This window comes from Thunnus maccoyii, chromosome 9 (genome assembly GCF_910596095.1).
Source record: "Thunnus maccoyii chromosome 9, fThuMac1.1, whole genome shotgun sequence".
Taxonomy (NCBI): Eukaryota; Metazoa; Chordata; class Actinopteri; order Scombriformes; family Scombridae; genus Thunnus; species Thunnus maccoyii.
The window spans coordinates 24,957,315-24,984,580 of record NC_056541.1 but is presented as its reverse complement, the minus strand read 5'-3'; the positions used below and the strand labels follow the sequence as shown (position 1 = coordinate 24,984,580).

Here is a 27,266-nt window from a genome sequence, read left to right as displayed (position 1 = left end):
ATTATGATTATGAATATTTGCTCTTCTCTTCAATTAAATAACTGAAATATAATTCTCTGGTTTGCTGGAATACTTTTGTTTTCCTTTTTATTCCTATAAAAGCAATATCGACTGAGAAAAACTCTCAAAATCACAAACCAACCAGAAATGAATTTATGAGCCTGTGTTCTTCATTGTGATGTTTTCAGTTGCAACCTTTGACTGATTAATAAGGGTGTTGTGCAACTTATGTCACATAACACTATATTGCAAAATGAGTGGGCGATAGTAGAATCTGTGTTACAAGACTTGATGTCACTCTTTCTCCTCTCTTCTTCTTTCTCTTTCCCATTACTCCACTTCTTAAGTTGATTCCAACTCTCCACAAACAATTTGCTTCGTTACTCAAGCTGTCGTTCATCACAAAACTCAGTGGATGAAGAAGTGGACTGCGTTCAGACGTTGGATCGGTGCTGATCGGAGGAAACACCCTGGACAAGAAGTCAACCAAGGTGCAGTAAAAAGATAAAGAAATGTGTGGAGAAGGAGGGGTGATAGTGTGAGTCTGTGTATAGGTGAGAGGAGGGTGCTGGTGGGGCAGTGTGAGAGATACTGCAGGTGAAGGGATGCCCTAGAGGTGCTCATGTTAGGACAAGTGAGGTCTTCTATACTGATCACCTGCTTATTGTGAATTTGAGGCTATACCTGCTTTGAACTGAATTGTAATATACAGCATGAGCTTTTTCTACAGGCCAATCAGAATCTCAGCTGTCAGATAGCTGTGATGCGACAGATCAGGCGACAGCAACTGAGCGATCACAAGATGTCAAGATCTACATCCCCTATGAGTCAGCTGAACTCTGCATCACTCAGGTACAAAAAAAGAGCATCATAGCAGGAAAGCAGCACAGAACAAAATGTGTGTTTCTCACAGTGGCAATGAGTTTTTATTTAGAATATAATCAGTCGATACCACAAGACTCACAAAATTATATCCATATTTCACACCAACAGTGTCAGAGCAGATAAAATAACTTTTATTTGATCTTATGAAACAGTGAATACTGAATATTTTTCAGTGTGGTTTAGAGATGTGTCCAGTTGTTCAGTGCTAGGGCATGCAAACACACAATGCAGTCACTGTCAGACACTGTGTTGTGTTCTCGTTCATGCTCACATGGCTGCCCTGATGCTGCTTGTGTAGCCCTGGAAGACATTTGATCAGCATATGATACAAGAATGTTATTTTTTGCAAGTGAGGTCTGTGGTATGCACTGCGCAGATAGCCGAGGACATGGAAGCGATGAAGAAAAGACATCTGGAGATGGTGCAGGAGCTGGAGGAGAACTTCCAAATGACAGCACGGGAGAACCAGGTGAGAAAGTATCTGCACATGTGTGTAAGTGCACTGACAAATAGTAATGCAATGCATTTGGTGTGATCAGGAATGGACCATGCAGAGGATCAGATGTCATTATCAGAACAAGTTGAACACTCTGAGGAGAATCCTGGACCTCTACCAGGAGAAGGTGGAGAAGAAGAACGCTGACTGGGAGAAGAGAGTAGTGGTCAGTGTTGTTCATTAGTCAATCCATCTGTCCCTATTTTTTCCCTTTTTTTATCTAAATATCAATCCTTTCTCCTGCAACTGCTTCTTTCAACACACTTTGTTCTTTCTGGTGGTTAAGTTAAAAAAAATGCACTCAAAGTCTCAGATTCTACACCAAACTTCATCAGTCATGTAAATGCACATGTTACAGTCCATATAGTTGTAATATTAAACTGTAATTTATGTATTTCTCTATATTCCTGGTTCTGTTTCCTGCAGGCCTTGAGTGCACAGAATGAGCAACTGCTGGATGAGCAGAGGAGGAGTAAAGAAGAGGCCTTGCGGTGGCACAGAGAAAAGGTTTGATAAAATTTGATGCAGGCCTCATATCTTCTTATGCCATCGTCTGAACTAGAGCACCCCCTTGTGGCCTTATTTGAGTATAACTATCGAGGCTACTGGCAACTGTTTTATCAGACCAACTTTCTTTTAGAGCAAAATGTTGGAGTTGTTCTCCAACAGGCTGGACGTCCTGCACAGCCACCAGGCCTCCAGTGAGTCTTCATGCATGCATTACATGTGTGAGTAATCACTGGCCTGATATAACACCTTAATTAATGTCCTTTTACGGTAACAGCACTACAGGAGCTGCAGATGGCCAGACAGGAAGTGGGTAAAGTCCAAGAAATATTGATGCTATCATCTCAAGAGCAGCAGCAGGAAGCAGCTGAGGAAGGTGTAAGCTCAGAGAACAAAGGACTATCAGCTCAACAGCAGACTGTGGTGGGTTGAAATCAGTTACCATTGCAATCTGTTGCCCATATCTGAGGTGCACAATCTAAGATTACAAACATATCAACAAACAACCTTCTGGGGGACAATAGACAGCAAAGCTCACGTTGCACAGCAGGGGGAAAGACTAAACATAACATCACAAGTTCAAGATTTGATTCTGCCACATCACATTCTGTACAGTTTCCTGAACTTTCTTATCTTCATTTTTTTATTATCTAGATATTTGAATAACTTCTTGGTCTATGTAATGTGTCCTTTTATTGGCCTGATACATTATGAAGGAATCTTTCAATGTTTAGAGACAGGACAACAAGTGCAGGTATATTGCCCATGTAAGCCACATTTAACACCCATGATTAATGAATGCAAAATAGATATTTGATACTCTGGGGCTCCCCACTAAGCTTTGTTAATTGGCTACTAGGATGGCAAAACTGACGTAAAACTAATAACTGAGCAATGGTGTTTTGGCATATTCATCAAAAAGTTAGTTATTAGGAAGTTTTGTCTGCTGGCAGCTGTTGTCTGAACCATGGTTGTATTTGCAGGTCTGCAGTGAGTCTGAGCGACCACTGGAGGGAGCTAAAGCCCGTCTGGAGGAACTGAAGGAGAGCTTGTATCAGAGGGAGAGAGAGATCACAGAGCTGCTGGAGGCAGAAAAGAGTCCCATCCCTCAGCCACCCTGCAGTGTTCTCCTTCCCACTGTCATACACAAGGTGCTGTTCAACAAATAAAATTAAACTTGTGTGTAAATCAGCTGTTGTCAAATGCTTTTAAATATGACATTCTCTTGGTTTTTTTTGCTAGAGAGATACGTTTTGTTCTGTTTTCTTATACATCCTCCTTTTTTGTATAGGAACTTTGTTGTGTTGACAATGTAACACTTCAGTGTTTTGTCTTTTAGGCTCATGCCATCTGCTCTGCTGTAGCTGAGACCAGAGCTCTTTTGGACCAAATGATTGAGGAGAATCTTGTTGCTCTGGTCAACGCCAGAGACAAACTGGACCATCTACAGATGGCCAGAGAAGACAGCAATGACAGAGAGGAGGAGACCACAGACCAAGAGGGGTTAAAGATCATGGAAACAGTTTACAGAAATAAACAATATTTGGCTTTTTGTTGGTTGGAATATCGCCACTTAAAAAATACTATATCAGGTTAAATTGTGCCAAATTATTATTATTTTCTGAAATTAATAACTGTGGACTGTGAACCTTTCAGGTCAGATGAATATGAGTCGAGTTTGTCTTTACTACAAGAAACTGTGAGGGAGTACGAGGTTTCTCAACTGGCTTTAGGCTGTATCAAAACTGGAGAAACCCCTCTTGTGAATGGTAAATAAATATCTTAAATAACCTGATGCTTTCAATCAATGACAAATGAATGGTAAATACATTCATACATACATGCATGTAATATCTGCATCTTCACAAGATCACTTCCTTGCAACTATGCATCTGTTTTGGCACCACAGTTGGCTAACTGAGTGTAGGGAGCATTACTTATATCAGTGCCTTTTTTTCTTTTCTGCACAGATGGTGATGCAGTCTCAGAACTGGAGGACCTCCTGGGACGAGGAACAATCAAAACCACAGAGGGAGTGAAGAGTGTTGGCCATCAACTTCTCCTGCTGCAGGATCAGGTCAAGATTGCATCACTGGTCCAACGAATCCCGGTCCTTACTGTTTCACTATGCTGGTAGACTAAGGGTGCTTTGTAAACCACAGGAATTGTTGGAGATACATATCATGCCTGTCCTGTTAGTTTTGACACCTAGAGTAGATTAGGTTTAACTATTCATTATAAGATAGTGTTCCTTGTCATGGTGCAAGAATCATTCAGGAATGAGCAGGAACATTCAGGTGAAACCATGCTGAGGACCCAGCCACCTCAATCCCCTCATACTGGTTCCACTGCACACCTTTTGGATGAACTCAAATACAACATCTACAGCAACAAGCATAAAGCGCCAAGGTCTGCATGGTCAACTTGAACACTCAGATACTACAGCTCCCCTGTTGACTCAAAGGAGCCCATCAGGGTGGTAAACAGGGGTCATTATTTTAAGTTTCCAGATGCATAAAATGAAACTATCTAGGTTATGAATTTATTGTTAAAAGCTGTCTTAATCCAAGGGGCTACAAATACATGTTTTACATCAATCTGTCATGCTTCTCTCTCAAGCTGAAGCAAGTCAAAGACGAGAAAAAGAAGATCATTGAGAACTACACTTCAGAAAGGACATTGAGGAAGAAATACTACAATATGGTGCAAGACATGAAAGGTACACGTTAGGATTCAGTATGAAATTAACCACATGTGATGGTGCCTTACTACCGGTATTTTTAGGTGTTTAATGTTCATGTCCCTGTTTTTATTTCTTCAGGTAAAATCCGAGTGTTTTGTCGGATACGACCAGTGAGTCGATCCGAGACTGTGCAGGGTGGGGCCATCGTTGTGGATAAAATAGATGATTACTCTGTTTGTGTGGAGACCCCACGTGGGCAGAGGGAGTTTCAGTTTGACTGGGTGTTCAGTGCTGAAGCCTCCCAAGAAGACCTGTTTCATGACACCAACAGGTGAGGGCAAGGGTGTAGGTTTCTAAAGCAGTGGGAGGGTGAGCAACAACAGGACTTTCCAATCAGTGACTGGTACATGAACATACACATTTTTTTTAAACAAATATTCTGTAACAAGCATATAATAGAACCCAGATGTGTATGTTTTGATCCACAATAAATTTACAAAATGGTTTAAGCTATAAATTTGTGCTAACTCAGCCTTATAAAGGTACAGTTAATATTAAATTGATTGAGGTGACGGGGGGGCCTGTAATCCAAGACTCTACAGATGTTTGAGGGGTTGACAGCTCAGCAGCTCAGAAGTTACTTTTCTCACAGGCTGATCCAGTCGGCTATTGATGGTTATAACGTCTGCATCTTTGCATATGGCCAGACGGGCTCAGGGAAGACCTTCACCATGGTTGGGGACAAGGAACAGAAGAGCCCCGGGATCATGCCGAGATCTTTTAAGGCCATATTTGATATCATACAGGAGAACAGCCCCAAATTCAGCTTCAAGGTAATAACAATGTATCAGCAGTATACCACCACAGAACCTTTGCTCATTTCTTTCACCTTGTCTCACTTCCCTTTTTCCGTCCTCCTCTCCTCTTCTCCGTACTTGTTCATTCCTCTACCTCAGGTTTCGACCTATATGCTGGAGCTGTACAATGACAGGCTGCAGGACCTCTTTGTGAGCCTGGCTGGTGAGGCCCATGCACAGCCCCAGTCTCATGGCCAAACCAGGCGAGTGGAGATCAAGAGGAACAGAAAGGGGGTTGTGTTCGCCCAAGGAGCAGAGACAAAGGAGGCCTCCAGTGCCCAGGAGCTCTACGCTCTGTTCCAGCAGGCCTGCGCCAACCGACACATCTCTGCCACCAGTGAGTTCTCTATACCGTGCAGTGTCGCCCAGTTCAAACAAGGCCCTGCTAAATGGTTTGGATTAATTATGTTATTTACAGTCAGTGTGACGGTACAGTAGCTTGGTACATCATTACTGGACTGAGCAGGGAGTGGCACAGCATCGAAACTGTGAATCAGCATGCTGTAGGAAGAGGAACAACTTTGTTTTATAGATACACACAAGTCATTGAGGTCCTCACATGAAGGACCTGATGAATAAGTAATGGAGAGCTACTGTCACTAAAAATTACAAAATGAATAATTACAACTAAAAATATAATCTGTTTACATCAGACAATAACAAATTTGTAAAAAGCTCACAGGGTTAGATTTATTTGCTCTGAATAGTTAAAAAGAAACAGTATTTAGGATTCTTTTTGTTTTGTTTTGTTTCCCAAGAGATGAATGTGGAGAGTTCCCGCTCCCACCTCATTGTTGGCATCATGGTGGAGAGCAGGAATCTGACCAATGGGAATGTGAGCACCGGGAAGCTGAGCCTCGTGGACCTGGCAGGCAGTGAGAGAGCAGCCAAGACTGGAGCCAAGGACCACCAGCTGAAGGTTTACTCACTTGTTATGTATTGACTAACCTACCAATGCTCAATTGATTGAATGTATCAGAGAAGATTTCACATGACCTCTATAAATATTCTCCTCTGCAGGAGGCTAACTCCATTAACAAGTCTCTGAGTGCCCTGGGTGATGTGATATCAGCTTTGTCTGCTGAAATGCCCCATGTACCGTACCGCAATAGCAAGCTGACTGAGGTGATGAAAAAAGATTATTATATTTTTACAGAATGCATCTCAACCACTGGTTCTCTTGGATGAACAGTCATCTGACTTTCAAATTTGATCTCCCTCAGGTCATGCAGGACTCTCTGGGTGGCAACGCTAAAACACTCATGATCGTCAACATCTCTCCCTCAGAGTGCAACCTTGATGAGACGCTCACATCACTTGTGTAAGAGATTAAAACTGAGACAAATATTATCATTTATCCGAACACAAAGTCTGAACCTTAACATAAAGATTTCCCTGAACCCTTCAGTTATGCAACAAGAGTCAAGGCCATAACCAACAGTGCTCAGAGAAATGTGGAAAGCAAAGAGATTGCTCAGCTAAAAGAGGTTTGTTACTGTAATTACAGTCAGTAAAGCCAAAACTTCAATTTATATTTAGGATAAAACAGAATTTTATCAAGATGACCACACTCATACATTCATACTAACTTTATTTCTCTTTTTCTGATAGTTGATCATGAAGTTGAGATCAGGACAGACAGTGGAAGAGGAGGACGTCTGAAATGATTGTGTTTGAGATGGTTGTGCTTGAAAAAAGCACATATTTTAAATGATTCAATGTTTAATTTATTGAGGTGACATCACTACAGGGGCACCAACAGTTGCATTCAGGGGATTGCGTGCAGTTTGTTAATCGGTGCTGCCTGCCTGGGTCTATAGAAGGAGGCCCCGTAATACAAGGCCCCACGTGTAACTGAAGAGGCAAATAGGAAGTCAGTTGGCCATTCAGTTTGCACTCCTATTGTATTGTGTAGTTTGTAGCCCATTAGAGCTTGTTAGGTTAGGTCTCCAGAGCCAAGCTGCTGCTACAGCTACTGTTACGGGGGGGGGGGCATATCACATGGCTGGGAATGGACACGCTCACACATGCAAAGGCCCTGTCCTGTTGTTCTTGTTTTCTTTTTTCAGACAGGTTCACTAAAATTAGAGCTTTATTATAGTGGGTAAAGACAACTGTAAGGAGGGAGGGCTTTAAAGGTTAATACATCAAATGAACTCCCAGGTATTACTTCTCTTTAAATGTGCAGATAGTAATGTGTCATATGGGTGATTAACTGGGAAAAACAATAATTTTATTTTGGAGCTGCTCCTTGTTTTGTTTTTGTCTCACTCAAGGTTTTGGCTCAGACAAAAGAAAAAGTCACAGCAAAGTCAAACAGAAATTGTTTGAGCCAGGATGGCATGTCGGTGCTGATGGGGGATAAAAGTTACTATTAGTAGACTATTTTTTGTCTGAAATTGGGCCCATTCTGAATTGTTCAGCATTTTTAATCTATACCGAGGGCCCCACAAGTTGTTCTCTTTGTTACGGCACATTAGAGCCATGTTTCCTAGCTTTGCGTGCTGTGGTTTATTGGCTGCTTTAGATCAGAGGCCACTCAGCACATGTTCCCTGTGATTTGTTATTCTTTAATGACAGCCATGGTTTAAATCATACTGTGAGCTCTGTGGACCAGAACAAAGTGAGGGACAAAGAGACAGAGCGCTATGGAAAGCACATGGAGAGGGAACAGGGTTGATGAGGCGGCTGCGGTCTCATCCTCCGGGTGTGTTTTGTTAATTAATCGACACAAACCAAGTCATTGTAAATGGTTTGTATACATGACCACACACAGGCGGACTGGGAAAGATGCCTTTAATGCAGTAAATGGCTGAATGCCTGCTGTCATCATAAGACAATGTTGGCAGGTCTAGAGGCCACTGAGGACAATCTGAGAGTTACAATACTGTAATACAGTAAAAATGTTGAAATGACAATATGCTTGAAAATATAAATAAGACTAGTGCAACACAGAAGTTAAGCATGTTCTTTTTTATTATCATGTTACAAGTTTCACTTCAGAGTATGATGTTCACCATACAAAGGAAATGTTAGAAGCTCATGTTCACTATTTCACTTTACAATATTTTTATATTTTACTACTTTTATCATCAACAATATGTCCTTTTCCCTTGTTTCCTTTCTCCTTTCCTTTCAAGATTATTTTTAAAAAGCCTGATGACATTGTCAACTATAGTCCAGATAACATTTTTAACTCTTTGAGTGAAACCTTTAAAGAGGTAATTTAACATGTTCACAGTTACAAATAATGATTTAAAAAAACTATATATACCTGGATGCCTATGACAGTTATGATATCACATCAACAAGGATAATTATCTTGGATATTAAGGATTATAAATTCCTTTCAAGCAATGTGTGCTAAAATGTAGCTATTCTACCTAATTCATCAATCAATTTATGAGCCACTGAACATTGAATAAAAACAGAAACAATTACAGCTGGTTCCTCCCAAATTAATGTGATATGTCAGGACTTAAGGACCAAAAATCTTGAAATTTTACAGCAATTGCTGATCTTACTGGAGGTTAGGGAAGAGAGGTGTGACCAGGGGGTTACAGATTTGGCACAATGTTGGAAAAGACCATGAATCCTCAGAAGACTTTCCCTGGAGAGATACAAGTTAAAGGGAGATAAAACTGTCTTGAACGTAACTTTCAAATAAGTTCCTATAAGTTATTCTGCTTAACTCCCCTTTTGTTCAAACAGATGCTGCCATGCTTCTTTACATTCAGCTTATGAAAATAGAAATGCCTGATTTCACACTTCGCTGTCCTCTTTACCCCCCTTAAAGATGTCTGGGACTGTATCTAATCCGGGTGTGTGGGAGTTCACAGTACTGATGCGTGTGGAGGAGGGTGTTCAAAAAAACGGGGGAACTTGTATGTCTTAATATATATTTTTGCATTATTTCTTTAGAGAGCCACTGGGGGAGATGTGATGGGAGCAGATGACACTGTATGCCTTGAAGCTAGACTAAAAGAGGAGGAGGAGCCAGGGAAGGGGGATAATGACAGGAAGAAGATGAGGAAATAAGGGGAGTGAGGAGATGAAAAGGATTCTAACTGATGGGGAGGAGATCGGAGGAAAAGTTGAAAGAGAGGGAAGTGAAAGAGTGAGGATGAACCTTGCATGAACACAGTTTGAGGCCTGGAGTGCTGATTACCAATCTGTAACACCCTCTCTCTCCCTCCCTCTGTGTGTAACTGTAACTAATAACTTAAGATGAAGGCTTTTAATGAGGGGCTGTAGTTTCATTTTTAATTCAGTGGGACAGGAAGGCAGATGGACTTTACCCTACCAAAGTACAGGCACAGAAGCACTTTGAATGACCCTTTCTCAGCAAATATTGTGTCCCAAAACAAACATGAAGTTAGTTCATCTATTCCTACAATCAACACAATTTTTATGACTATTTTTCAATATCTTATGCATGGAAAAAAAGTCTACTTGTCAGCATCTAGAAACACATTTGTATATATATATATATATATGTATATATATATATATTTCCCTTTTTGTTGTTTGAATGTGTGCAAATCAGAAACTCCAGTCTGTGAACAAATATGTATTAATGAGAGGTACTGTATCAGGTATTGTGTTAGCCAAAAATGGAGGCTAATAGTAAAACCACAATTCCAGTAATATTTAACATTATTAAATTAAAACTAATCCATTAATAGGATTTGTGTTGTGATCCACATAGAGCATCACTTGAGTTTTTGCGGGTCTAAAACCTCGAGGAGATGGTAATCCTGTAAGGACGTGGTTTCATAGTCAGACCAAAATCGGTGCTGAGATCCAGCTCTTGACCTGGAACATTTTGGATCCGCAGCCCATGGAGCAGCGTGGTGAGAAAGACAAACATCTCCAAACGTGCAAATCCATCACCAAGACAACGTCTCTTCCCCATGCCGAAGATGAGAACCTTCTCCGTCAGCTCCTTGTTGAGAAGCCCTGATGAACTCAGGAAGCGTGCAGGGCGAAATGTGTCTGGGTCACCCCAAAGATCACTGGGACAAAGTGAAAGACATAAAGATCAATAAAGCACTGACGCAGATGATAAAGAACATAAGTTAAATAGAACACATGGAAGCCAAGAAAATGTACATATCAACAGGAAATTAGATATTGAGAGAGGAGAGAAAGAGACAGTCGGATAATTTGGGGCTGCCATACGTTATTTAGGATACTGGACAAAAAAGAACTAAAATGAAGAGTCCATGAAAATCAAATGTAACAATCACCTCCAAATCTTCCCCTCACTTTAAAGTAAGACAAAGCAGGAGGACGACACTACGTTCATGACCTGCTTACCTAAAGAGAAGGCTACTGCACCATCCATGCACAGGAAGTTAGCAAATTCAGTGCCAAACTGTGAAAACATCTGCCTAAAATAACACACCTGAGCACTGTAGTTCAACAAGACTCTTAGACAAACAACTACAATAACTTTAAGGTAGGTGTAAAATTTACAATTCATAAACCTGGAATGTGCATTACAATACATTTTAGCACCTTTTGACACTTTACTGACAAAAATAATGCAAATTCAAAGTCATAATTTTGTGTTGATCGCTGACAGATACTCACATATCATGATTGACCTGATACTGGTTGATGAAGACGCAGGTATCTTTGGGAATGAAGAATCCATTAAGGGTTATGTTTCTTGTGGTACTAAAAGAGAGGAAAAGAGAGGAAAGCTTTAACAACAATACAGATCATCTTAAAGCCCCTGAAGGCCTGATTTTAAATACAAATTATTTATCCTGTAATGCTGATATCCTGATTGATGTATTTCCACCTGAGCCCAGCCTGCTTCAAACCGTGAGGAAAGCACAGACAATAACACAGATAATGAACACTCTTTGGTGAGAAATAAACAACACTGTTGTAATGCTGGCAGGAGATTTTGTGTTCATGTAGAATCTCTTCTTTCGCAGTAAGAAGCTGATTGAGAAAATGGGTTTTCAGGGCCTTTAAACCTGAATGTACTGCACTGCACTATAAACACAACTATTGGCTTACCAGTGAGGTATGGTGAAAGGGACATAGGAAGCATGACGAAATACTTCATAGATGAAAGCCTCAGTGAAAGGCATCTTGGGCTTATCTGAAAACCGTGGCAATCTGGAAGTGCCAATGTGGTCATCTGACAAAAAACAACAGGAACAACAATAAAAGACAAAACTATGTGAATTTGGGCAAAACTGAGCAGCCCTCTTTCTCTCCTGAGACATAACTTTCACCTAAATTTGTGTGCTGGATTATTTGAAAGCTGCAGCTCAATAAAAAGTTATGTCCTTTAGAGGACCCAAAGGTCAAGTTCAACCGGCGCTTCCTCAACCAATGAAATGGTCTGGAGACTTAAACTGATGGTGCATTCAGGTGCTCCTCTGCAACTTGGGAAGTTTTTCACCAGGAGGTTTCCCCATGACAAAGTGGTAAGTACCAGGGGTAAACTGGGGCTCCATGTTCTGTAATACTTGAGTTTACATTACACTGTTGTGATATTTTACACATTATAAGAAACTAGCAAAACACTCAGTGTATCCATATAACTTAGTTAGTTATACTTTTAGTTTGTTTTCAGTCTACTCTTCAAAACAACTAAAGGTTCTGTGTCTGTAAAACTGCTGTATGAATGCTGTGTGTAACATTGCACAAATATGCACTTTACAAATCATTACAATGACATAGACACTGCACGTTCATCTGTCAAATGAATTCAAATATTTTTAATTAATCATTCAAAACATTTAATCAATTAATCATTTTTAGTCAACAAATGTTGACAACAAAGGACTAAAAATTCACTCATCAGGCTTCTGGTAAAATGAATAAACGCTGCTCAGTCTGTTAATCAAACTAAACATGTTTTTACAATATCAAATTCATAAGTGAAGAACATTAAACTGTGTGTTTGATGCCTTGCGTGTTACTGCCTTTGTGTCAGTCTGGGACAACTCTCTAACCTTTCTTTCTTTCTCTGGCTGTTTGTGCCTCCCTCTTTCCATCTGATTCATCTCGTCTCCTCTTACAGCCCTCTCTCACTCTGCCTCTCTCTCCCCCTCTCTCTCTCTCTCTCTCTCTCTCTGTGAAAATGCAACGTGCCTCAGAACAGACAGCACCAGTTCTGTCAGCCCACTTCAAAAGTAGCTCTGGCGTCAGCAAATTGGACTCATCTTTTGTGAGTTCCTCTGGTGGCTGTCGGATTCTGTCTGTCCGGGAAGGGCACTCGGGTTGGCCATTGTTAGGTTTTTGTTATGTTGATTCTGCCTACGATCTTGATACTCCCTAACAGACATCACAGATGCCTGGATACTCTTGGGTTAATACATTTGTTACAGAGAGATGCATTTTCCCATGGTTGTGTTCTTAAAAACAACTTTCACCTTGTTGAATATTTCTCTAGACGTACATGCTGGAATACATAACATCAGAGCTAAAGCTTATATTGATCTCCATAAATACTGCATGTCTCAAATACAATAATCTATTGTATGGCAAGCAACCTCTTCACCGCAAAGGTTTCTTTGGTGTGTTTTTTTTTTATAACAGACCACTAGGTACAATCTTTGTTCATTAGTGATGTGTTAATCATTAATGAGCGGATCTATGAGAAACACTAAACCATGAGAATAGACAGGCCTTTGTTCTTTATGATTTTTTGCCTTCTTTTCTCTACAATAGTAGATTGAAATGAAAACAAAAACATTTGTTTCATGCCATAATGCTCAATGCTTATTACCATGAACACAAAGTTTTACCAGAGTTCCCTCTGGCTCCCAGTAAAAAGGGTTAATTTGGTACACAAAGACATGGCACTCTCTGTTAAATATCATATAAGACATGAGACAGTACCTATCTCCTGGTGTATTCTGTCCTGGATGTCTGGAAACTTGATGAGGTACAACAGGCTCCACTGTAAACCAGCAATGATGGTGTCAAATCCTTTTGGAAATCACACACAACACAACAACAACAGTGAATATGGAGAATTGGCCGTCTTCATCGTTGTGATTGATTTTATTGTTATTAGCACTACTCATCATCATTTCCAGTGTGTCTGACCTGCACCAAAGATGTCTATGACAGTGTGAATGATCTGAGAGTTGGAGAGCATAGACGTATCCTTATTTTCATCTCTGTCTTCACAAAGTGCAATCAGAGCGTCTGTTATGTCCCGGATACAGTTCTACAACAATAACAACACACACACACACACACACACACACACACACACACACACACACACACACACACACACACACACACACAAAATATGATACACTTGGCACCTAGCAAAATGACAACATCAACATGCCAGTTGTAGACTTGTTGTCTTTCTTCTTAAATCAATATTATCTTTGGGATTATGCAGAAATAGATGTTTAATTTTAAAAGCAACAATTAGGGCAGAGACATTAATCAGTTATGGTACGACGCGTGTCTTCCAGGGGGTTGCTAATTCCTAATTAGAGTGCGTGCGAACATTTTAGCTCCTCTGCACAAGAACAAAGGTCCCTCCCAGGGAACTTGTTTGTTATTTTTTGGCTTCAGTTGCACTCACAGCTACTACTGTATGAGAGCAATGTCAGATTACTAAATAGTGGACAGCAAATTAGTCGGACAGATCTTCTAAAAACAACACTTACAGACACGCCATCCACCATATTAGGCTATCCTGAAAATATTCTGTAGATTTTGTGTGTGAAAATGTTCATTGTGCAAGAATAGAATAATTATCATCAAATCGGTAGACAGTTATTATTTAACAGGTCATTGTGGTGGCTTGTCTTGATACACATGTGATGTCTTTATCCCTTTATTTTGAACATCTGTATTTCAGTGCATGCTCCCAAATGTTGTCATACAAAACAGCATTGGTTTCATTAAAGTGTGATCACATCAGTGTGTATCTTTGCATTGTTTTGCATTTTCTTCCAGTTTGTCCCAAATGATATATCACACATCACAAACAATACAATGTATCTACTGGCCTCCTTACTGTACCTTATCAAAGGTGTTGATGTGTTCCTCGATGCTTCGCTCCATGAATCCATTCATCCTGCGGATGTGCTGGACCATCTTTCTCAGAGATGGACTTGGAAAGTAGCGGAACACAGGGAAGAAATCAGCCAGGTTCCCTGCTGCAAAGATCCTCAAGACCTCGTTGTTGATGTGGACAATAGTGAGGAACTCCTTGTCATTGTAGTCATACCTTTTCCCAAAACAGAGTGCACAGACCACATTTGCCACTGATGTTACCAGCGGCATCACCGGATCTATACCTGTCATATCTTCCCCTTTTTCCATCTTAGCAGCTTGTTCCCGAATCACCTCCAACATCTCAGCAGCCTCAGCACATACATGCTCCTCCAGCAGGCAGGTGGCACCAGACCCCCTAGGTTCAGCCTGGGAGAAAGACCTGAGAGCATTCTTACACAGCTTCTTATGCAGCATCCAGGCAGGTCCATACTTCTCGCTGAAGGTCATACTGGTCCCATTGGCTACAGCAGAAAACGTAAAAAGGTCAGGTCGCCCAGCAAAAGCTTCCCCCTGCCGAACCAGCGCTTGCCTGATGGTGGTGTATCCACTCAGGACGACAACAGTCAAAGAGCCCAGACGCATCTGCAGTGTATGAAAGAACAAATTATTGAATATAGAAATGATTGAACACTTAGCCCACTGCCCATCACAAATGTACAAAACACACGTTTTATACCTTGAAAACATCGCCATACTGGAGCCTCAATCGGGTTAGAGAGAGATGAATCTGGTCCCCCATCTGGAGCAGATTACCAACAAGTGGCCAAGGTGTGGGGCCAGGAGGAGGGGGATATTTCATCTGGTCCAACTGGGAGTAACAGTTCAGGTGGAAGAGGGATCTGTGGCTCTTACGGCCCCTGAGAGCCATCAGGAGCAGGGTGAGAAGACAAAGAGCAACAGTGACACTAGACAGAGAGGTACAGGGGACCTCCTTGATGGGCAGAGTCCCAAACGCTAGTCTCATCATGCCAGGTTTACTGCAAAAGTGGAGACAAAAAGAGAGACCCTTAAAATGCAAAGAATGTGATAGCTTGTCCATTAGAGAGAAAAAGAAAAAATAACTTCTATTTATATCTATATCAAGAAATTGTGACTGCTGTTTTCAGAGGAAATAAGTAGTTAGCTTGATGAAAGGTGAAAGGTGAAAGGAGAAAAAAGCAACAAATGAACAAAGACAGAAAGGAATCACAATATGGCAAACAATTCTGAAAACTCACCATGCAGTATCTGCTGTAACTTTGGTGTAAAAGAGCTGGTCCAGGGCAGCAGACAGCAGAGCAGAGACCACAACAACACTCAAAGGTCTGAGGTCTGATCCTCTGGAGCTTTTTGATCAGGGTTGCTCACAGTCCAGGACGTCCCTTCAGCCACCGCCGGGCCCCCTGCAGAGGGAGCTGCTGCCCGCACACAATAGAGAGGCGCACATGGCGAGAAACTTGGCTCAGGGTGAAGGACCAGCTCGGCCCAGACAGCCAGTGACCACATCGGCCCATTTGACTGCAGACCGGAACCGCTAACAACATGAGCCCCTCCTCTCCAGATCGTACTCTCCCTCTTGTTAAAGGCTGTCCTCACAAACTATTGGAGGCCGTCTAAATTACATTTTTTAAAGATGTGCAAATTTACATTAAGTGTTTACATAAATACATATATGAATTTCTATGCAGTGCAAATTGTGAAAACATCACTGAAAACACTTGGTTGAAATCTCATTCTATGGGTCATAATGTGTACTTTTACTTTTTAGTAAGTATCACCTGGCAAATGCACATCCATACATTTTTGCAGGTGCTGGGTAACAAAAAATATAAGCCATAATGGGTACTTTTTCTTTTCAATGTCTGTGATTATTCCTGATGCTGTATGTCCTTTTGTTCTGCCTGGCTGTTTTTCTTTCTCTCTCTTGAAAAAGACATCTTTATGTCAATGAGATTTCTCGATTAAATAAAGGCTTTTTATACTTACAATACTTACATTTTTCTGGTACATCCTGCTGGTAGTTTTCCTTAAGTAAAACTTTGAATGTAGGACTTTCAGAGTAACAGAGTATTTTTATATTGTGGTATTAGTACTTTTACCTTAAGTTTCTCTGTGATCGCCTTAAATCTGAGTTCAAGCCGTGTACCTGTGAGCATGGTTTGTGACATCACAACTAATTTAAAACTAACTAGCTGACACGAGTTTGATGTGGAAATATGAAACCTCCAGTAAACAAACACTGAAAACTGACTTTTGTGTGAAGTAGGAGACATTTTTAAAATGAGCAATATTTGCATAGAGTCTGGATTTAGCAGTTAGGGAGAATGAATAGGTCTAAACACAGATTACTAAGACACACATTAATGTGTCTGGAGTGGATCTTTAAGTAAAGGATCTGAGGACTTTCTCCGTCACTGGTTCACAGACATCAGCATTATTTTATGAGCAATATCATTTCTGTAATATGTCACAAGGGGGCACTCTCTGTCTGTTTAGATTGATTCCTGCAGTTTGGACTGAGCTCATGCTTTCAGGCTACAAGATGCTTTGATTTGTCAACGACATGCAATGCAAACACCTGAAATTGTGTGCAAAAAATAAAAACTGAACCCACACTTCTCTGACACTCAACAATAACGGAAAATAATTGAAAAGCTTCACATTGCAAAGCTATACTGTTAGTTACTGGTCATGCCTTCAAGTTGTTAATAGCTACACTTTGAAAACACTTGCCAGCAATAGTTATGAAGTTCACACATTTGTTACAATGGTAGAACAAACATCTTCCAAAGAAATATTGATATTTGTGCATTATGTGGGAAACAATACAAGGATTTGTCCACCATCATGACAGAACTGCAAAGTTGCCTGCTGTTAATATAATGATTTAATACATTCCTGGATGATTTATTCCCCTTTCATTCTCACAGCCTTCTTTTTCTTTTACATTTTGTCACTTTTCTTCACGTTCTCTCCCTCCTGTCTCTCCTCACTCTTTTTCCGACCTTCCCTCTTTTTCCTTCATCCATCTTTTTCCTTCCTTTCATCCCTTCTGACATTACACCTTCTCCCCTCGTTCTCTCTCTATCTCTAACTCTCCGTTTTTCATTTCCCATTCTCCTAACTTTCTCACTCTCCATCGAGCCGTCAATTTAGCTCAGTCTCAACTGTGAGACACCCAGTGCTGTCAGGCCGAGCGACAGCTCCTTTGACCTGTTGGTCCACGTCCTCTCCAGGCCGAGGCAGTCCACTCTCATGGCCTTGTCATTAGCTCTGGCTGACAGAGCTGAGACACACACTGACTCTGTGGAGCCAGACTACACGGTGAAGCGTCTAGAAGGAGAATGTGTTGCTTATACTCAAACATGAAAGCAAGGCCAGGGTTACAGACCTAACAACCACACACAACTCGATTAATGAATTGCAGTCATGATTCTCCCACTGAGACACAAAACATTTGCACAAAACCCTTGAGATGGACACACATGGACAAGCCAAATCTGAATGAATCATTCCTCAGTGCTCCATAATAAACATACTGTATAAACCCGATGGCTTCATACCACAACCTTCAAGCCAACTGTATGCCAAAACACAGCTATACACATTAGTATGGGAAGATGGTTTCCACTGTGTTTTGCAACACTCTCTAAATGCAGTTCTGCTGATCTTTTCATTGTTTAACAAGGGTTAATTACAGGGGTTGTGTTGTCCCAGGGGATAATTCTCAGAGGGATGTGTGTATTTGCAGACAGCCTGGATCAAAACAGGCGCACCAGACAAAGTTATGTGATCACATTGTTCCTGGGAGACAGTGAGGCAGCAGGAGGCCCCTTATCAAAGCAAACATCTTCCCAATTATGTTTGCTGCCTTGTAGACAGGCAGTTGGGCTGAACAGATGCAAAGATGATAGAAGCAGTAATCAAGTGGCAATCACTTCAAAAACTGGTAAATATCATGGGCTTGATTGAAAGCAGCTTGTGCTTGCCTCAGGTTTTATTTGCAGAGTACAAAGTCAATTCATTACATAGTGAAATTATACACTGGAGTTCATATTTTTTAGACTTTGATAATTTGATCATTTCTGTTTCTATGGGGACAAAAGAAATGATACATAAATACTGTGGATTGTTTAGTGAGAAAGATTATAATCTGTGATATTTTGTCTTGTTTTATAGGTTAATCTCATCATATTTTGTTTGCAAATAGATAAATAGTGGAGTTAAGAGTACAATATTTCTCTCTTAATGTATAGTGGAGTAAAAATAGCATAAACGTTAAGACTGAAGTACCTCAAAATTATACTAGTCACTTATATTAAATATTGTAGGCCTGCTTAAGTGAATGTAGCCTATTTGGTTATAAAAACAAAATATATGAACAATTAAAATATACTGGGTAAAACTGAAAAAATGTGCCTCACCATTATAGGCCTATGTGTTCACGGTCACATTAACTGAACTGTGCGCGCGCCTGTCTTGAGGGGCACGTGGGGTAAACTGGGATTGGTTCCGCCTGAACGGTGATTAGCGCGTGCAGCTGGACCCTCAGAGGACCAAAGCAAGGAGGACTCCCGGTGCGACGATAGCCTACGTGATGCTGCCGTTGTGTGTTTTCTGAGGCAGAGAGCTGCAGGTATATAAAGCAGCTCTGCGTCTCTCCGCTCCGACTCAGCAGTCAGCGTGTTGAGCCGACAGCAGCTCAAAAATGCCGGTGACAGAAGCCGGAATCCACCAGACTGGAGGCTCCTCAACAGCACCTTCCACAGGTAACAACACTTTTTAAGACTTCTGAATTATGAGGCTATAACAACATTCAATGTACAGCACGTACCTGACAGAAATAATGTTTTCTGGTGGAAATAAAAGATTTTAATTCATCTGAAGATGTTTTTAAATTCAGTTATAGTTCTTTTTTGTTTGTTTTTGGTATTTGAAAGTTTGCAGTGTGTGTGATTAAATATGGGGGAGCAAATGTGCCAATAAGGCGAATTTAGGACATCATTCATATTGCCTTTGAGATTTTATTTCTCTTCAGTGGAACATTAATTAAATATCAAATTAAATATCAGATAATAATTAATTTAATATCTGATTTGTAAAGTTATTAGGCCAAATAAAATATTTTAGAACAAAAATATTCACCACAGGCTGCATATTTCAAGAAAAAAATGATATTCACTTCAATATTAAAAATTTGAATGGAGCCCCGCTATTGAAGTGATATGCAGGTCTAATAAGTGTAGTGTGTTAATGTTATGTTGTTAATTGCATGTATTTGTGTTTGTTAGTGTGTGTAAAGTAGAATATTCTTAATCATCTCTCATCTGACAAACCATTACTGTTTCTTACAGTAGTAGTAGTAGTGGAGCCCATTTGTGATAAAAGCTTTGAGTTTTCTAGCAATTGTGATGTAGCACACCTCTGGTGCTATTTTGCCCCGGCCTATATTATGCTGTTGTCCGATCCCCTTCTGTCCAAATGAGGTCAATCCAGTCCACAGCTCAGAGCCAGCCCGACTTTACGGTGCCAGTCGTAACCCTCGACCCTGTGGTGTTGCTGTGCTGATGATGCCAGTACCTCATTTGGTACAGTTTCTCTCTACTCCAGTGGGTTGGGATGGCATCTTATGCACAGGGTCATGATGAAACACGAAAGGAGCTATTCTCACTCAGTGATCCAGATATTAACTTTCACAATCAAGCCCTCACACACACACACACACACACACATGCAGCACAGCGTATGGGTAAACACAACACATACACACGCATATAAATCAGCTTGAATGGACACTGGCTTCCATTTTTGTCTTTTTCAGAGGGAAATTGTGCCAACATGAGCTCCCCGCCTGACAACGGCCACCAGCAGCAGTCCAGTAACAGACGCAACCACCAGAGTCCAAACCAGAACCACAGACCACAGCACGTAGACGGACCTGAGACACAGACCCTGCCCATGCCAATCCCAGACCCTCCAATTCAGTACACTAAGGTAGTCTGAACCAAAATCCATCAGTCAAGACTCGCGATAGAAGTCCAGTGTGGTTCAGGTTTCGTTGGTGCTCCCAACAATGAGGAATGCAGTGTAAAAAATACAGAAGTCTGCAGAGTTTACCACTTTTTGGCTTTGTCATTCATGGCAAAGTGCAGAAAAATCCACTACCAAGAGATCCTTGCAGCTGATTTAAGTCTTTTCCATTAGAGGTCTTGTTCTTATTGCAATTTTGATTTAAATTCTGGGTCACAGGCTGAAAAAATATTTTGATGTGTGCAAAAAAAAATCTTCTTTTTTTCAGATTTTGGGCACATGTTTAACAGTATTACTTTTTTACAAGGCAGATCACCTGGTCTATATTTTGGTGATTGAACCTGTTAATAACAGGTACAGTTGCCTTTCAATCTGGCATTGTGTGCCAGCGATGTGGTAATTTAATATTTATGGTCTCTGTCCAAAATCAAAAGGAAAAACACGATGGTGTGTCGGTTTGTAATTTACCTTTTTAAGAGAGGAGAATGAAAATGTGGTTTTAATGACATGTTCCCAGGAACAAAGGGATATGGGAAAATGTTTCCTGTTCCTTTATCTTATTAGTTAGAGTACTTTTGATGGTAATTACCTGAAAATACTCCTTCAGTCTATAAGCTTTACAGCATACAGATGCATCTCATAAAAATATCAGAGCAGGCAAAATGACTACCATTGAATATAAGAAGCATGTTATTACCTTCAGCAGACCGTGAAGAGTTGATACATGACTCAATTTTTTGCGGACAGGTTTTGATCTGTTTTCAAACAACATGTGGGAGGGAAACCACTTTTAGAAGAAATGTGCTTGAAGAATCTGTTTTTAATCTTTTCTTTTTCTTCTCTTCTATCTTAGTTGTTCATCGATAACAAGTGGCACGGGTCGTGCAGTGGCAGAAAGATCCCTGTGTATAATCCCGCAACGGGGGAGCTGCTGTGTGAAGTGGAGGAGGCTGACGCAGTACGTTACAGATTAATCAGATGTGCTTTCCTCTTCGACTAGCAGGACATAAATTATGAAAGTGACGGAGTGAATGTGTTGCAGTATTTATTGGTGTGTGTCTGTTTGTATACGAATGTTTGATCAGTGTGTGTACAGTTCGTCCGAGTGACCACCTGCTCATCTTGAACCTTTTGTAGGAAGATGTTGACAAGGCAGTGAGCAGCGCCAGAGCCGCCTTCCAAATGGGGTCACCATGGCGATCCATGGACGCCTCAGACCGAGGTGATCTACTTAACAGACTTGCTGACTTGGTGGAGAGAGATCGGCTACTACTGGCAGTGAGAAACACACACACACACACTACATTCTCACTTTGAATTTTTTTCCCAGAAACTTCAAATTAACAGTAAAAAGAAGTAATGGCCTTTGTGTAATAATTACTGTGATCTTTATTTCCAGACACTCGAGGCTCTGGACTCAGGCAAAGTGTTTCTTATGGCATATTTTGTCGATCTGATGGCCACAATCAAAACATTAAGATATTATGGTGGCTGGGCAGACAAGATTCACGGCAAAACCATTCCTGTAGGTGAGTTGCCCTCGTTTCGATTTTGGTCACCAACACTCTGAAACCTCACAACATTGAAGCATCGGAAATTATAGACTTTTTTTGCCATTGTTCACAATAGGCTTTAAAGTTTGTGCTAAGCTACTCGTGAATAAACTATAATTATTTTTCAGATGGAGCATATTTTACGTACACACGGCATGAGCCCATTGGAGTGTGTGGCCAGATCATTCCTGTGAGTAAAAATACTTCTGTAGAAACACTAAAGAGACTGGATACATTTACATGCAAACTAAAAGTAAATGATAACCTAATTATTGGTTACCATAGAAACTGTAATGATCAAGGTTGCAGTTGATGTACACATGTCACTGACACAGATTTCTATTTAGAATATTTTGTTGTTCTAGGCCAAACAAACCCACTGTGATTCACATGTGTATGTGTGATAAAAGGGTCACAGAGTTTTGGACTACATTAGATCTGCATTCAGCCAACACTTGTAATGTATTCTGAGAAATCTGGCCAAATATTTGAACTTGAAATCAAGATATTTGATGGCTGGGTAGGGCTCTGTCATATCCTTCTCTTAGTAAACTCATCACTATATAAATGCATTTAAACAGTCTTGAGGTGGAAACTTTTGAAAATAACCTTTAACTGTTAAGAATAACCAGACTTTAATGGTGTTGCCACTCAACCATGTGCTTACACTTTGGTTTGCAGTGGAACTTCCCATTGATGATGTTTGCGTGGAAGATTGCTCCGGCTTTGTGTTGTGGAAACACTGTAGTCATCAAACCTGCTGAACAGACCCCATTATCAGCCCTGCACATGGCGGCACTCATCAAAGAGGTACACAGATTATTACTTTTGCCCCCAACAATGATATAAGAACAAAGACCATGTGGCCAAAAGCTATAAACCTTTATTTAAAAGATTGTCGAGACCTACATATAATAGACTGTGCTAAACTTGTTTCAGTTAACGATGAGCATGTGATGTAGTTGTTATAGTCTCTCTCCCTCCCTCTCTCTGCGTTCAGGCTGGGTTCCCTCCAGGTGTAGTGAACGTGGTGCCAGGTTATGGTCAGACAGCAGGCTGTGCTATTGCCCACCACATGGACATAGACAAAGTAGCCTTCACTGGATCCACAGCTGTTAGTATCTTTTGAAAACAAGGGACTTTTCTCTTCTCCTCTCTTTTTTTGCATTTTTTTTGTAGTAGCTCTTTTACTGTAATGTAATTATGTATCTCACGTTGGTTGTCAGGTTGGGAAACTTATCCAGAAGGCTGCAGGTGACAGCAACCTGAAACGAGTTACACTAGAACTCGGTGGAAAAAACCCAAATATCGTCTTTGCTGACTGTGACTGTGAGTTGTTGTTTTTTTTACAACTGTTACAATGTTGCTTCATAAACATAGTGTTATTATTGTACCTTAACCATATGTTACATAGTTATACTGTATGCACTTTCACTGTTTATAATGGCAAGATGCTTTAAAAAGTTCTAAAAATGCTATTAAAAATGTGAAGATCAATCATGCACATCATCAATGCACATAACAATATACAGAAAGAAGTTCAAGTTACATAAAACAATCCAACCCATTGTTTAAAGAGGCTAATTGGCATATCCAGAGTTAGGCACATCACCCCAGTAAAACCTCAACGTGTTGATTTTACACTAGATTTGCTGGTAGGTGAATTTTGTTACCTTTGGACAGAGCCAGGTTAGCTGTTATCCCTGGTTTCCAATCTTTATGCTAAGCTAATTTAGCAGATAGACATGACAATGGTGTCAATCCTCTCATCCAACTCTTTGCAAGAAAGTGAATAAGTGTATTTCCCAAAATGTTGCACTATTCCTTTAAACATCTTTAATCTGCAGTGCAGAAAGTGGAGCAACCCCCACAGTGCTGGCAGGTGATGAAGCTTGAACACATCATGAGGTGCAACTCCAAATCATGCCCTAATTCTGGTCAAAATCCATAAACAGTCCTGTATCACACTGGCAGCAAATGAAGCTCAAGTTTTTACTTCCTTCCAACAGTGTGACTGTAGCACTTTGCTTTAAACTTGAATCTGTACATGTGTGTCTTGCAGTAGAGTATGCGGTGGAGCAGGCACACAGTGGTCTATTCTTCAACCAGGGTCAATGCTGTCTGGCTGGATCCAGGGTGTTCGTAGAGGAACCAATCTACGAGGAATTTGTCCGCCGCAGTGTAGAAAGGGCTAAATCCAAAGTTATGGGAAACCCGCTGCTGCCAGGAGTGGACCAGGGACCACAGGTAAAACACTCGCCTTCTTTATTTGACAACTGTTGTATTGTCTGATTGGTCAACTGCACAAAAAATTATGTGGCACACGACAAAGCCTACATTTCCTTAACCCCAAACTGTTCTCACACACCAAGAAAAAAAAACAATTTGACCTTCTGTTTGCAGATAGACCAGAAGCAGTTTGATAAGATAATGGAGCTGATAGAGAGCGGGAAGAGGGAGGGAGCCATGCTGGAGTGTGGAGGGTCTACATGGGGTCAGCAGGGACTTTTCATCCAACCCACAGTCTTCTCGAATGTCACAGATGATATGCGCATCGCCAAAGAAGAGGTACTGTGTTCTTAAACACCCACCTGCACATACGCTACCACACTTAAATGGTACACTTGACAAACACATGGATCCACTGTGTCTACCTCTGTTTTCCTAGTTTCTACCTCCTCAAAGTCTTTTATTTATCCTCACACACTCCCGCAGATTTTTGGTCCAGTGCAGCAGATTATGTGTTTCCGTAGCATCCATGAAGTCATCCAGAGAGCCAACACCACACACTATGGTCTTGCAGCAGGGATTTTCACTAACGACATCGATAAAGCCCTCACAGTCTCTTCTGCTCTGCAGGCTGGCATGGTCTGGTAGGGATTAAATGCTCTACAATTCAGCTGTTTTAGTTAATCCTGCAGGAGTATCTCCACTGCAGATCATCACAGAAACCTTCCTCAAAATGATATTAGATTACGTTTTTCCATTTTGATGCATAGTAATGAATGCCTTTTGTGAAATGATTGGGGAACAGCCTTAATTTTTTTGTAATTAGGTGAAACTAATGTTGCTCTTTTCTAGGGTGAACTGCTACAATGCCATGAGTGTTCAGTGTCCATTCGGTGGCTTCAAGATGTCTGGGAATGGGAGGGAACTGTGAGTTTTACAATTGTATGTTCTCTCAGGTTTAGTGTTGTACTGCATGCACAGCAGCAGCCTTTTATACATGCCATTCAGATGATTGGTAAAATGTTGCTCATGTAAGGTGAAGAAACATCATCACAAATTGATGTGTTGAGTGTTTTTTCTTAAAATCAGTGATGTTTTTTTTTTTGTTTCAGGGGCGAATACGCTCTTCAGGAATACACTGAGGTCAAGGCAGTCACCATCAAAATCTCACAGAAGAATTCATAACATCGTCATATCACAGACATTTTGCAATAACCATATGGCACTTTGAGGTTTCAAAGGCATCACCAGTTCTTGGTCACTTCATAAACAATTATTCATTTATTATTCATTCATTTCTGTGAAGATATTCTTATTTTTTCAGTTTTTTTATCAATGTTATGTCTCTTTTTGTGGATATTAATCATTTATCTATACTCTTCTAGTGTACTGTCTCACATGTACTGCTTTAAAAGTTTAGTGTTCTCTGTAGGAATGTCTGTTATGTGTTTGTTAGCTTAGATGTACCTGTTTTTTGTCCACAAGTAACAAGTTAAATAGCAATTTGATGCCAGAATGAATTATTTTAATAGGTGTCATACAAAAAATAAAAAGACAAAACAGATAACAGATAAAACATTTTACAAAGTATTTACACAGATTTCCAAATGAAATCAATAAATCCATTGACCCAATACTCAATAACCAGTAAACCTTACACTGATTTCAATGCCATAAACTTGATGATGCCCACTCCTTGCTATATATCAATCAATGTAATCATACAAGGTACAATCAAAGTGACATGTAATCCCACCAGTTCCTTCAATTTGTACATTAAAAAAAGTTTAAATAGCACCCAAGTCAGGCCCTCAGTGATGCAATCTCAGAACCCATCAGCTATCTGTCTGATGACAATTTAGCCTCTGGGGACACCGACCAATATTTCGGGGCTTCCTGTGTAGCCAGCGGATATCCAGATAATTGGACCATCTGGGCCAAGACTTCCTCTTCCATGTGCCAGTCATTTACAGTCCACTTAGCAACTTGTGATAGGCCAGACGATTTTTCAGTTAATCTTTATAAAGAGATTAGCCGAAATGCATATAACTGCAGATATTTTTTTTTTTAAAAAAGGCTAATAAAAAGCGAAATCGTCATCAGACAATGGCTAATGAGTTCTGAGACTGCATTTCAGCCAATGTGTTCTGCCTCTTTTGCTCTCCACATGGACTTTTTACCTGACTGCAACCAGAGCCCACTCAAACGTGATTGGTACAACCAATACTAGTAATACTACTAATACTAATACTACTCAGACTACAAACAGAAACCAGAAGGCTTGCAGTATCAAGATCTTGTCCCGTTGCCTACAGATTCTGCATTCATATGCAGATATCTGATTATAGAGATTATTGGTGATTTGGACAACAAGGTACATGTAGCTGTCCATCCTCTCCACAGAGGACCTGTTGATATTAAGTGAGGCATAGTTCCTTCCCTGCTTCTTCCCAAAGTCCACTATCAGCTCTTTGGTCTTGCTGACATTCATAGTAGGTTGTTGTCCTGACAGTCAGTTCCTCTACTTCCTTCTGGAAGGCCTTTTCATTGTTATCTGTGATCAGGCCCACCACAGCTGTGTCGTCAGCAAACATGATGATGGTATTGGAGTCGAAAGTGGCTTCACATTTGTGTGTGTATAAGGAGTACAGCAGGGGGCTCAAAACGCAGCCCTGGGGTGCTCCAGTGTTAAGGATGAGGGTAGAAGAGGTGTGCACTTCATCACTACAGAGGTGAGTGCCACTGGGCGGTAGCCATTCAGGCAAGCTGGTCTTGTTTTCATGGGTACAGGCATGATGGTGGACTTCTTGAGGCACGTCAGTGTGACAGACTGAGCCAGGTTGAATATCATTGTGAACACTGGCACTAGTTGGTCAGCACATAGTTTGAGGACCCACCCACTGATACCGTCTGGTCCTGCTGTTTTCTTGATGTTCACACACTTGAAAGCCCCCCCTGACATCATGCTTAGACCTTGCCACATGCTTCTA

General features: G+C 40.7%; 3 protein-coding genes across 4 annotated transcripts; 2 read left to right on the top strand and 1 right to left on the bottom strand.

The window, feature by feature from the left end:
- The first annotated feature begins 415 nt into the window (after positions 1–415).
- On the top strand, positions 416–9,888 carry si:dkey-96l17.6 (kinesin-like protein KIN-14E). Its single transcript, XM_042421233.1, has 20 exons — positions 416–491; positions 731–852; positions 1,262–1,354; positions 1,425–1,547; positions 1,808–1,888; positions 2,022–2,082; positions 2,166–2,311; positions 2,872–3,039; positions 3,228–3,391; positions 3,545–3,657; positions 3,859–3,998; positions 4,508–4,607; positions 4,710–4,902; positions 5,224–5,404; positions 5,528–5,765; positions 6,187–6,347; positions 6,449–6,553; positions 6,652–6,749; positions 6,837–6,915; positions 7,040–9,888. Exons 1-20 carry the CDS (start codon positions 416–418, stop codon positions 7,088–7,090), a joined length of 2,493 nt encoding a protein of 830 aa, XP_042277167.1. The 3' UTR covers positions 7,091–9,888.
- Positions 9,889–10,160: 272 nt separating this feature from the next.
- LOC121903912 (cytochrome P450 1A1) lies at positions 10,161–15,916 on the bottom strand. Its single transcript, XM_042421321.1, has 8 exons — positions 15,703–15,916; positions 15,162–15,462; positions 14,450–15,067; positions 13,508–13,631; positions 13,298–13,387; positions 11,462–11,585; positions 11,024–11,110; positions 10,161–10,443 (listed from the first exon to the last, which is right to left on the bottom strand). The coding sequence occupies exons 2-8, from the start codon at positions 15,450–15,452 to the stop codon at positions 10,161–10,163; spliced, it is 1,617 nt and encodes a 538-aa protein (XP_042277255.1). The 5' UTR covers positions 15,453–15,462; positions 15,703–15,916.
- Positions 15,917–18,946: 3,030 nt separating this feature from the next.
- Positions 18,947–25,477, top strand: LOC121904516 (retinal dehydrogenase 1-like). Of its 2 annotated transcripts, XM_042422303.1 has the most exons (15): positions 18,947–19,233; positions 19,951–20,052; positions 20,286–20,458; positions 21,348–21,452; positions 21,632–21,772; positions 21,894–22,023; positions 22,176–22,237; positions 22,729–22,857; positions 23,048–23,161; positions 23,274–23,376; positions 24,110–24,294; positions 24,451–24,615; positions 24,763–24,920; positions 25,129–25,203; positions 25,389–25,477. In XM_042422303.1, exons 3-15 carry the CDS (start codon positions 20,303–20,305, stop codon positions 25,459–25,461), a joined length of 1,596 nt encoding a protein of 531 aa, XP_042278237.1. In that variant the 5' UTR covers positions 18,947–19,233; positions 19,951–20,052; positions 20,286–20,302; the 3' UTR covers positions 25,462–25,477. The 2 variants fall into 2 exon arrangements, with proteins under 2 accessions (XP_042278237.1, XP_042278236.1); XM_042422302.1 differs by lacking the exon at positions 19,951–20,052.
- The last annotated feature ends 1,789 nt before the right edge of the window (positions 25,478–27,266 follow it).

What these genes read in the sequence shown, in the direction of transcription:
- si:dkey-96l17.6 (XM_042421233.1), top strand. Translation starts at nt 416, where the DNA reads ATGAAGAAGTGGACTGCGTTCAGACGTTGGATCGGTGCTGATCGGAGG. An exon ending in TATGGTGCAAGACATGAAAG is followed by an intron (nt 4,608 to 4,709) that starts GTACACGTTAGG and finishes TTATTTCTTCAG; the next exon opens with GTAAAATCCGAGTGTTTTGT. An exon ending in CCAAGGACCACCAGCTGAAG is followed by an intron (nt 6,348 to 6,448) that starts GTTTACTCACTT and finishes TCTCCTCTGCAG; the next exon opens with GAGGCTAACTCCATTAACAA.
- LOC121903912 (XM_042421321.1), bottom strand. Translation starts at nt 15,452, where the DNA reads ATGATGAGACTAGCGTTTGGGACTCTGCCCATCAAGGAGGTCCCCTGT. An exon ending in CATAGACATCTTTGGTGCAG is followed by an intron (nt 13,388 to 13,507) that starts GTCAGACACACT and finishes GATTTCCAAAAG; the next exon opens with GATTTGACACCATCATTGCT. An exon ending in TATCAGGTCAATCATGATAT is followed by an intron (nt 10,444 to 11,023) that starts GTGAGTATCTGT and finishes ACTTTGTCCCAG; the next exon opens with TGATCTTTGGGGTGACCCAG.
- LOC121904516 (XM_042422302.1), top strand. Translation starts at nt 19,173, where the DNA reads ATGCCGGTGACAGAAGCCGGAATCCACCAGACTGGAGGCTCCTCAACA. An exon ending in CTCCAATTCAGTACACTAAG is followed by an intron (nt 20,459 to 21,347) that starts GTAGTCTGAACC and finishes CTTCTATCTTAG; the next exon opens with TTGTTCATCGATAACAAGTG. An exon ending in CTGCAGGCTGGCATGGTCTG is followed by an intron (nt 24,921 to 25,128) that starts GTAGGGATTAAA and finishes GCTCTTTTCTAG; the next exon opens with GGTGAACTGCTACAATGCCA.